We start from the raw sequence: 11,648 nt of genomic DNA on the forward strand, positions 1-11,648 counted from the left end.
TGTAATTATCCTATATATCATATACATAACTATATGTAACTATATTACCGCTTTGCATATCACGAATGACGTGTTTGAAAAATTATACTTTAAAATTGACAGACAACTGAATATTGACACTAATTTTTCTAATTTAATTTCGAATCTAAACGTATAATTAAATAAGCTTCAAGGTTAAATGCAATCGCACTGATAAAAATGATAATTTACATTAAAAGGGTAATTTAAAAATGCTACTAATTATTTTCACCATTCTTTAAATAATTAAAATTATAAAAGAATTAGATAACTAAAAAGTATAAAAAATGCAGTTGTGAAATCCTCATTGCATTAACATTGCACGAACTGTCATTATTTAAATTCACAATTGCATACACACAGCTTTTATATATATTATGTGTTAGGCATACATATTCACGTCTGCGTATTGGCGAAGAGGAGCTAGAGTGCGAGAATGAGTGAGAGCTGCGAGGGAGTCGGTATATTTATTCCGTTGGAGCAGTCGACACTGGAGTTTGGCGCTAGTCGGACGTGTTATTTTGAGCTTGCCACGTGTATAACACGTAAAGGGAAACCCCATTTCAGGAACGTCCACGATAAGATAAAAGTTCACCACATCAAATGCTTTTATATGATAATAAACCTGCTACATCTACGCCCGATCTTGGCGTCTATCTGACTGATGGTATGAGCTTCTCTCTTTTGTTTTGCGCTTCGTTGCTCACTCATTATCTACCTGCTTTTGTTGTACGAGTCGACACCGTTTTCATTGTTTATACATTTTTTCATTTTAACACTACGTTATTTTACGCAGTAGATCTTTTTAATTAAGCAACGTTCTGATTATTGCTCATCAGATTAACACTTACGATGTTGATAAGGATCTGTATACTGTGACAGGATATCTTCCAAGATGAGGTAAATGGAGAACTTGCGAGTGTCAGTCGCATCTTTTTACACCAGAGGTAAACTTTCACTTGAATACTTAATATAACTATAACATGAATATAACAAAATATAATTCTTACAAATACTATACTGTAACCAAATGACAATCAAATAACTTTTATGATTGTTGAAGATGGACCGGGTTCGACTGTTGCCTATGCAATTACCACCTGCATCCAGCTTGAACAATGGCAATGCAAGTCCAAAAGGAAGGGTTTCTTTTGTGAAGAGGCTAGCACTAGGTTTTATCATTTTGGCAGGGCTTGGGTTATTGTACGTGCCAGCTTATCATTCTGCACAAGGACAGTTTACTGGTTTAGGTGAGACTCCGTCCCCAGTTGGATCTGTGGGAAGTACACACTTCATTGCCTCTGTAGGTATGCATTTGTCTATGCTTAGCACTATCTAATCCTTATCATGGTTAAGTTTGAACTTATCTTTCAAATTATGTAAGTAACAGTAAAATACTATTCCTAATTGTTGTTGTCATTAAATATTTAAAGAAACTGAAACTGGATATATTATAGAACTATAATGACAACAATTGTTAATGGTTATTGTGGTTATAAGCCTATACTTTCAAACTAACAATGATTCCACTGTGAACTAATAAAATCCGTTTGATTTGCAATGAAGAAAATTAACTTTATCTTTTTTGTATCTGTTGCTACGTGTGTGGTGTGTGAAAAAGCAAAATGTAAATTGTACTGTACATAAAATATATAATTCAAATGTTATCTGATGTACAATTTATCTATGTAGATACACCTGTATTTATTAATTGTTATTAATTGTATTATTAAAGTATTAAAGTAAAGTTATTAATTGATCATTTTCTTTTTTAAGAAAAGTTAATTTTCCACATATATACAATAAAACATATTACTACAATAGGTAAAGGTTTAAAAAAAATGTTTAATGTAGAATTGAATTTTCAAAGTAACAGTGTTGGTCAAGGTAAAGCAATACTTTATAATTTGTCAATGTAATCTCATAATCAGTGTAAATTACCATGCTAAAATTCTGTATATTTAATATTAAGGATTTGGCTTTTTTGTATCACTAACAATAATGCTTAAAAATTGCTTTTTTTCAATAGTTTTTGTTGTGAACTGTACTGCTGCTTTTCAAAGTTATTGATTCAGTAACACTTTAATGATATTTTTGTACCTATTTAAAAGAAATTGTATATAGTTGCATAAAAAATATCGATTTCTAATCTTGATTACAATTTTAGCTCAACTACGAGGCTGGAGTTACAATACATCTCGAGATGTATGTACTTACATCCACCCTGAAAACACAACAACTATTCTAAATCCTAGAAACATCTGCAGTGAATCACTGTACCTACTCATCGTTGTTTGTTCAGCTGTTGATAATACAAATGCTCGTGTTGCTATTAGAAATACTTGGGGAAATCAAACAAACTTGGATATGCAATTTGATTCACCTGTCAGAATTGCTTTTCTCTTAGGACAAAGTGATAACGACACTCTAAATGTAAGTGCGACATAATATGATACACTTTGTGAATGAATGAAAATGAGAGCTATAATTTTGTTCTCACAGGGATACGTTATAGATGAAAACCATTTGTACAACGACATAATACAAGAAAACTTCCATGATACATACAATAATTTAACGTTGAAATCGGCTATGCTGTTAAAATGGGTCACAACTAACTGCGATAAACTTACTTATCTTATGAAAACTGACGACGATATGTTTGTAAATGTGCCAGCTCTCATGAAAGCTTTAAAAAGCCGACCAAAAAAGACCGAAACGTTAATCGGTTCACTTATTTGTAATGCAAGACCTATAACGGATCCAAAGAACAAGTGGTAAGCTGAAATAATTTCACCAAGTTGTTGAAAACAGAGATCGGAAAAATAATCTATGAGAGCTATGAAAAAAACTCTACTTTAAACTTATTATTTCATTTTTGTCTACATCGCAGGTACACACCTAGGTATATGTATGCGGAACGCACTTATCCCAATTACTTGTCGGGTACGGGTTACGTGATGAGCTTCGACGTAGCAGAACGCTTGTACAAAGCCGCTCTGTCGACGCCTTTGCTTCACCTTGAGGATGTCTATATTACGGGAGTGTGTGCCAAGCGAGCAGGACTTAAGCCATTAAACCACTATGGTTTCAGCTACATTCAACGAAAGCTGGAGAATTGTGCTATTCGTGAGGCCATTACCATGCACAGAGTGAATTCTTCGAGTATGTATATGATCTGGGGTAAGCTGAACGAGCCTATTATTGGCTGTGTCAACCGATCGAACTCTGAGAAAAAAACCGCCACGGTTAGTAGACTCGGTAGGCACATTGGCTACTTCCTGCTTAAGAACCGGATCCTTAGCAATAGATGCATCTAGTGAAAAAGAGCTTGATTGCAGCTACTCGCCAGATACCGAGCTTACTGTTCAATCGAAAGTCTTCGAGTTACTTTTCAAATATCCTATCTATTCGCTTCCTTACTCAAGTACGGCACAATTCAGCTTATAAACATTCTTTGATGCGATTTATTCTGTTTTTTTAAATCGATATAATTAATAGATTTTGAAGACTTTATTCCTTTAAATAATTTAACGATAAGATTTATTACTTTTAATTAGTATTTTTAACATTCTCAAGTGCAACTCCCGTTTGCGTGTTCATTTTTTATAGAATATCATGTTTACTTAAGTACGTTTGCCCATGTTCTAATTTTCATTAGAGCATGTCCAAATATTCGTAATTGTTAACGGCGCAAAGATGAACCATTTCGCGTATCGAATTTTGCGTTTAGTATAAGATAAAAAAAATGTTGTTATGAAGTATTGTTCCTAAATGAATATTTTTAATTCATCGAATAACTGTGTGGAATTTTCGATGGTGCTCGTTACAAATATGAAAAGTAAGTGTTAGATGAATTGAATTTCATGAAAATGCAACGAATAAAAACAGAATAAATGATTGTGTACGATGAGTGAGTTTGTTGTTATAGCATAACTTGAAACAAAGGTAGGGTTGTGAATAGTCGATTGTTTACTTACAAAGAAAAATCGTTGACATTTCGGATAATATAAATCCGTGTATGAGTGAATGGAATCTTTATTGACTGAATTAGAAACGTGAATAACGTCAATTAGGTCTTTTATCATTGAAACGTATAATTAATTCATTTTGCATTCTCGAAAAACGGGTTTATTACTTTTGAGGAACTCTTCTGCTCTAATGCCATATATTCAGTATAGCTGACTTATAGAAAATAATAATGCGTTGCGATCAAAGAATATTATTTGTATGAAACGCGAACAAACGTAAATATTTTGTTCAATCCATCCGTCAGAAGTAAACACGTAAAAGTGAATTTAAGATCTCTTTACTAGTATATATAGCACATCGAGTTATGTCCTTCGTTTCATTTTGAGTATGTATTATAACGCAAAATAAATGTATACGATTCAATAATTTGGTTTGTATTATACAATTATTGTATTGATTCAATTGCAGCTTGTTCAATCAAACCCATTATTTAAAAATAATTGTTAAGAATTAATTTTTTTATAACACAGTATTAATCTGTCAGTTTGGCTAAATAATTGAAACCGAACGTTTATGATAAAGAGTGTCTTTTTAAAAATGATTTAAAAATAATCGGCTTAGTCAAACGAGCTACAGTTGAATTAATGCAATTGTATACTACCAATTTATTGAATCAGATGTTTTTTTCCGCGTTATAATTTTTATACCGTAGTGTGCTATATATACATATAAAGGAATCTTAACCCGTGATATTGTTTTATAACAGTAGTAGATATCTCTGTAACAAATGCATGAGTTAGTAGGTTCGTTTCGTACAGACAAATACTTTTTTCTTAAAAAGTAAGATATTACCCGAAGTCATATCTTTTTACAGAAAAATTAATGAACAATTAATTAACATAAAATATTTTACGCGACGTTATAGTACATTTGCACATTTTTTAATAATGGACAGATTCTCAAACATATTATTCTTTCAAATATTTATTTATGCCTGTAGAAATATTTTATGTAGAATAATTTGGATCAATTATTTTACAAAATAATTCCAATTAATCCAAGAGTTTTCTATAGAAAGTTTATATGTTCAATAGTATCTCCTTTTCTAATGAATACTGTTACATATTTTCTATTCTGTTAGGAGTGAATTATAAATAAAATTTAAAAATTCGTGTAGAACCATATCGTCTAGATCAGTATCTACAAAATGGACCGGCGGTTTATGAGTAATATAATATGTTTTATTCTCAAGAAAATTTTAAGCGACTAATGATAATATAATCAAGACACAGCGCAATTAAAATTAAAGATTTTCTTGAAGAATTATTACAATGGAATAATATCGAAACAAAAAATATCAAATGTGATAAATTAGAATTATGAAATAGCTAAAGGGAAAAATCCAAGATGAAAAGTTGAAATTCCGTGATTCAAAATTAGGATTTATCATATTCTTGGTATATTCCGTTTCAAATTGCATATTCCGGTATTATTTCTCTTCTCATTGTTTTTAGAAAATTCCGCATTCGGTAATTTTGACTACGCTGCTTAAGACAGCGCAAACATTAATTTTGTGATCATACCTTTTAATCAAAATATTTTTATTGAGTGATAGTAAGCTAATATTTTTATAATATGAATAATAATGAAATCGTTACATTAATCAGTTATTATATACGTATTTATAATTGGTTAATAGTCAATTGCTAAAAATTATAATATAGCATAACCAAAATGAATTGACTCTTTATAACAAATGTTTGATTAACTATTTGAGTAATATAGTAAAACCTACGTGAAATTACCTTAATGATTTGAAATTTTTCAATTTAAAACCGTGATATTTCAAAGAAATTTTTTGATTCATGTGTGACGTCATGACAACGAAACAACTTCAGATACGTGAGGCTTATCGCAGTATCCGAGTTTTTTGCTTTGCCAGCAATGTGATATCTTGGTTGATGATTATCATTGAAAATTACGGTCGGGCGAGTGTCATTTTCACTATACTTTTGTTTTTGAATTCCATCCGATAGGAGTAATTTACAGAAGTATCCCCAAGTCCAACCAATACCCAGTAACCAGTACCCGATTAACGGGGTTCAGGATGGACTATAAACTGAAGAGTGAAAGAGAGAGTTATTTTAAGTTTTCTGTTTTTACTTTTTTTATTCTTGTTATTTTTTGCGAGACAGTAATCCATTTTTGTGTTTCATCCTTTGAAGCTCGGCTGCTTGACTCAGCTCCTTATTTAGCTTGACTACATCTTGATTGCTTGACTGCTTCCTTACTGGTTGTTTATGACTGCTTTTTAGTTTCTTGTGACTTGAACTTCAATTTGGAACTGTTTAACTTGAATTCAAACTTGAACTGCCTGCGAGGCGTTGCGTGGGCCTTTTTATATTCGGAGAGGGCGGTTGGCTGGACATATAACGTTGATTTTAATACAATTAAAACTTCATTAAGTCACATATGTTAAACAGAATAGTAGAAATCTTCATTATACATATGAATTTTAACTTTAATTTTTTTTGTCTGAAAAGATAATTAGTAAATGATTATTTGTTTTAAAAGTAATGTGTAAAGCTTGCAAGCTCGTAAAATGTATGATAAAATTATTTTTATATTATCGATATTCTTATTTTTTATTTAAATAATAGTATTTTCAATTGTTTGACAATAATTTTGTTTTTATAATGGTTAAATTTCTATACAGAGCGAGAGTGTTGTATAGAGATACACAGGCCCAAATCAATGGTCATCAGTTTTTTCTACACAGAAATTATACTATTTTTGCTCTACAAATATTTCTCGACTAGAAAACTCTAAGAAAATTGACTTTTGCCATGACAGTCAACTGCGCTCTTTCACAAACAAGCAAAGGTTCTTATTGAGGAAAGAAAAGGTCATAACCCACCGTCACACATGAGACACATATATTTTTACCTTGATAATTCAAAATTGTCTCGAACAGTTAATTTCGAGCACATGCTACGCAACACTTGGTATAATCTGTTTACAAATATAAGGTTTTGAATCAGTATGAACAAGATGAAGTGTTTGACTTCTTACAGACTTTGAAAAATGTTAATTATGACTGAAACTAGACTCAATTGCAAACAACGAAAAATTATTTCATTTATATTGATAAATAAATGTTGATCTTGACGATCTTGATAATTTACAAATTTTTCAATTTTTCATAATATTTACTTCGATAATTCAAATTTAAAGCCCAGATTCTTGACTTTTGAATTATCAAGGTTTTGGTGTATTTTAATCAATTAATTTCTGAATAGTTTTTATACGAATCGAAATATTCCGATAACAAATAAATCTTTTTCAAAAGAAATTATAAAAATGGCTGCATTATTTCTTTTCAATGTTAGGAGTAATTATATAATGCAGCTCGTAAACTGTTATAATTATAATAATATGTGCTGTGTTAGTGACTCATACATAAATGTTGATCTTGTGATGATTTTGCTCAGCATAACGTAATAGCATTCACATATATTTACAATTTAAGTAGTTGGATTATAATAATTTCCAAAGAAAGTGCATTTCAGATGCTTCCAATTCCAATGCTCCGGGTACAGTATGTTTTGCTATTTTTAAGATTTTCCGTGTCAATTTTACCGATACTATAAAATCTGTGCAATTACACAACTTTTAATTACGGCGATATCTTTAATTGTGAATGAAATATAACATACTTTTTCATATAGGGTATGACTGAAAAGTGTATATACAATAAATGATACAAATTGCGGTTTAATAGTTTTTTATGATGATTCTACAAATATTTATACGTAAAAATATTATATTGTAGATAGACGATTTCGTAGATAGGAATAAATTTGTTACAATTTATCTGTTTTTTTTCAAATTTAGGCATTTTGAAAGTGCGGTATGGCTGAATTCGAACTCGAAAATTAATCACGCAACGGTAAGAACCGTAAAACATAAATTATGATTAGATATGTACTTTGCAGAGTAAAAATGCTTGAAAATAAAATAAATTCAATGTATTCGAAATAGTCATCAGTCCTTCTGACTTGCTATGAAAGTTGACATTTTAATATTCATGACAGAGTAATAATTGTGCGTGCTTATTGTAAAAGTTTTGAATCGACTTTTGCAGATGTGTAAAAACTTTACGAATAACATGCATCATAGTTTTCTGAAAAAGTATATCAGTTTGAATTACATTTTTATATTTATAAAAAAATTCTTATGAATTCGATTATATAAATCATCAATTGCTTACTTAAATTCAAGATTGAATTGATAATATCAAAGAGCAAACTCTTTCCTCCGTCAGCAAAAAAAAATCATTAATTAGCCGTACCTCATGTACTTATTTCCCTCTGCTTCCGTCGAAATAATCAAGTTTCTCAAATACATTTAGTTTTTAGTTAGAAGAAAATGCAACTAAATATGCGCAATGAATAATACGTTACGTTAAAATTTTCATTTATAAGTCTTTAAAAAAATGAAAATTTATTAAAATTGTTTAATTTGTTATTTTTTATTTGTAAAGTAGATTACATTTGAAACTAATAATTGATAGTTAAATGCGTCATAGGGGGCCTTAGAAACTACATTGTACTCTAACCGACACGTCTTTTACGTGTATAACGTATCACATAATAAATACATAAATATATTCTTGCGTGAAATGTGAACGATTAAATTTCCGTTGTAGTGAAAATTTCGATGCTAAAATATTTTATTGGAAATAATACAAGTTATTATGATTTGTACATAAATTTGTCAAATTTAACTATTGAACTTAATCCAGCTTATTAAATGATAAACTTAAAGTAAAGAATCATATTTTACAATCAATTTTGCGAAAAGTATCATATTTTGTAGATATTTTGTCTAAATATTATGCTGTTTTAAAATAAACTCGTACCTATATAAAATATTTAATAAAGTTTTGATGACTATTCATAATTGTTATATATAGATATATTCAGTGGACTGGAATCTGTATGCAAATTGAAAAATAAGGAGTTTAATCCGCTCCTCAAAGAACATACATGAAAATCGACATTTATCCTGAACAATATAAATAATTACTTTAAAAATATAATTATTCTCATTCTATCAAGTCAGTTGAATAATTATCTTTATGTTAAGTTGAAAATTATTTATACACATATGCACTTTGTACAGTGTCCGATAAAATGGTTGTATTTATTTAAGAGAATAGATTTTTTTAAATCAAATTTTATTTGTATGTATGTTTTTTATTTATGAACAATAAAAACTGTGTTTTAAGACAAGTTTTTAGGAAAAGTGTCAATAACATTTAATTCAAATTTTATCTTTCCATGTTCCTTTATCCAGGTTTGTTAACATTGAAATAAATAATTTCTTTTATTTTAACATATATTACAAATGACACAGTCATTTAAGATGGTAACAAATAAAAAAAATTAATTTTTTGTTTACAGCTGATATTATTCATTTATCCAATTAAATTACATCAATATGTACAAACTTCAAGCTTTCTACTGACATTTATATAAAAATTCTTCAAATTATGCACGCATATATATTTGATTACAAATTCACTTAATAACTGACATGCAAATGCAATAAATCATTTGGTTACACTAAATTAAACTAAATTAATTATAAATTCATCAATTTTAAATCCAGTATATTTTATACTCAACTAACTAATTTATTCTTTTTTTTCTTTTCATATTTCTTTAATTTTTTTGCTTTGATTTTAGAATTTCGCCAAATGCAGAAAGAGTATTTCGAATTTTGTCTTTCCCAATCGGTTTCTATTCCATTGTTTTCTGTGTTTGTATTTGAAGACTCTGGTAAATCCTTACAATGCTTTTTAAACTTTTTAAGACATGGTTGCATAATGTCACTATCTAATTGAATATTATTCACATTATTGCAAGCATTATATTCGTCTAATTTTTGTTTACGTCTTTTCTTTTTGTGTTTTTTTTTAACTTTTTTAGATTGTTCACATTCATCTTCATTATTATGTTCATCGTAATCAGTTTTATTTAGTAAGTATAATTTGTTCAATTGATCATCGATTACATCAACCTGTGGCATGTTGGATAATTTATTGACTTTTCGTTTTAATTTTTTAATACTTTTCTTAGATAGTTTATCTAAAAATTGCTCTTTTGTCTTGTCATTATTACTACCTTGGTCATTGTTTTCTAATAATGAAGATTTACTTAGTTGATGGGACAAATCATTTACTTTTCTATTCAATTTTTTACAACTTTTCTTTGATAATTTGCGTTCATCTGTTATTTGATTAGGAATAGGAGGTATTATATTGTCTTCATCATCGGAAACTTTGTCAACAATTGTATTTAATAATATCTGATCTACATCCATGACCATTTTCCTTTTCTTTGCTTTTTTTAATTTTAATTTATCATCTGAAGAAATTTCAGTTGACTTTAAAAAATCTCCAGCAAGTAGTTTTTTTTCTTGCTCAGCTATTCTGGCAAGTTTACCACTTAATTTCAAACCATGTCTAGCTCCTTTATGTGCAGTTCTCCCTCCACATGCCTTGAAAAGTTCTTCATCAGATATTTGAGTGAATAACACATCTTCTGGCTTATCTTCTTCAATTGCTTGACAATTTTGATCTCTGATTAAACTTCCGTCTTTCAAAGTTGAAACTTTCATAAAATTTCCATATTGAAGTACAATTTTCTTTTCAGATACTTCTAGTCCAGATTGAGTAGACGAAATATTGAAAGCATTTTCTTTCAAAACCTTTACAGAAACCTTTTCAGCATCATTTTCTGATACAACATTTTTTAGGGCTTTATCGTAAACAGAAGTCCACCATTGAAAATCTGTATCTTTGTGTCCAATTCCACTAGTGTCAAACTTTAGTTTCGGTTTCAAAGCTTCTGCAATGCCATTTTCGTCTTTTCCAAGACCTTTACCTATAACAACAATCATACCTAATACAGATATCTAGTAAATATTTAATTGTTTTAAAAAATTATTGTTCTTTTTTATTAGATATAAAAAGCCACTCAACTAATTTGTCTAATATTGTATGATACTTATTTAATACAACAAATAAATAAAAGTAGTAACTATCATAGAATTTTAGATTATCCTTAAACATTTTTGCATATGAATGAGATGCCAATAATAAATTATATACATCTTAGCATAAATTGCAAAATAAATCAAGTAATCAAGCAGTTCTACAGTATATTTATATAAAGAATTTGATAGCATCACAATACTAACCTTCAGTCCATCCATATTTTAACAGTTGTGCTTTTCCAAAGCTTGACATATTTTGGTTTATATCATCAGCAATGAAAAAATTAGTTGATAATTTTATATCACTTTTAATCTAAGAACAGTTCTAAAAAGAATCGACAATAGATTGACATTTGATCAACAAAATCGACAATGACAATGGATATTAACAAAGCAGCCGAATTGCGTAGCGTCACCTCACCTCGTGTGTTCCTATTTCCAACTGTGTACGCGCGTGTGTGTCGTGTGTGGTCTGTGCGTGTGTGTGTATACGTACAGTGCGTGCGTGCACATATATGTGTGAGTGTATCTTATCAACCTATCGTATACATTTGGGCCATTTTTTGCTTTCCTTATACGTCGTTAGATGGCGTAAG

At 29.5% G+C, this 11,648-nt stretch overlaps 2 protein-coding genes across 3 annotated transcripts; one reads left to right on the forward strand and one right to left on the reverse strand.

Moving 5' to 3' along the window:
* The first annotated feature begins 272 nt into the window (after positions 1–272).
* LOC131668080 (beta-1,3-galactosyltransferase 1-like) lies at positions 273–9,273 on the forward strand. 2 transcript variants are annotated; one of them, XM_058941925.1, is made up of 6 exons: positions 273–685; positions 858–965; positions 1,082–1,325; positions 2,186–2,451; positions 2,521–2,795; positions 2,912–9,273. In XM_058941925.1, the coding sequence occupies exons 3-6, from the start codon at positions 1,082–1,084 to the stop codon at positions 3,336–3,338; spliced, it is 1,212 nt and encodes a 403-aa protein (XP_058797908.1). In that variant the 5' UTR covers positions 273–685; positions 858–965; the 3' UTR covers positions 3,339–9,273. The 2 variants fall into 2 exon arrangements, with proteins under 2 accessions (XP_058797908.1, XP_058797909.1); XM_058941926.1 differs by having other exon boundaries at positions 276–685; positions 1,082–1,268.
* A 176-nt stretch (positions 9,274–9,449) lies between these two features.
* Positions 9,450–11,479, reverse strand: LOC131668079 (G patch domain-containing protein 4). Its single transcript, XM_058941924.1, has 2 exons — positions 11,257–11,479; positions 9,450–10,940 (listed from the first exon to the last, which is right to left on the reverse strand). Exons 1-2 carry the CDS (start codon positions 11,303–11,305, stop codon positions 9,676–9,678), a joined length of 1,314 nt encoding a protein of 437 aa, XP_058797907.1. The 5' UTR covers positions 11,306–11,479; the 3' UTR covers positions 9,450–9,675.
* Positions 11,480–11,648: the final 169 nt, after the last annotated feature.

This window comes from Phymastichus coffea, unplaced genomic scaffold, assembly GCF_024137745.1.
Source record: "Phymastichus coffea isolate CEN01 unplaced genomic scaffold, Cenicafe_Pcof_1.1 PCOF00074, whole genome shotgun sequence".
NCBI lineage: Eukaryota > Metazoa > Arthropoda > Insecta > Hymenoptera > Eulophidae > Phymastichus > Phymastichus coffea.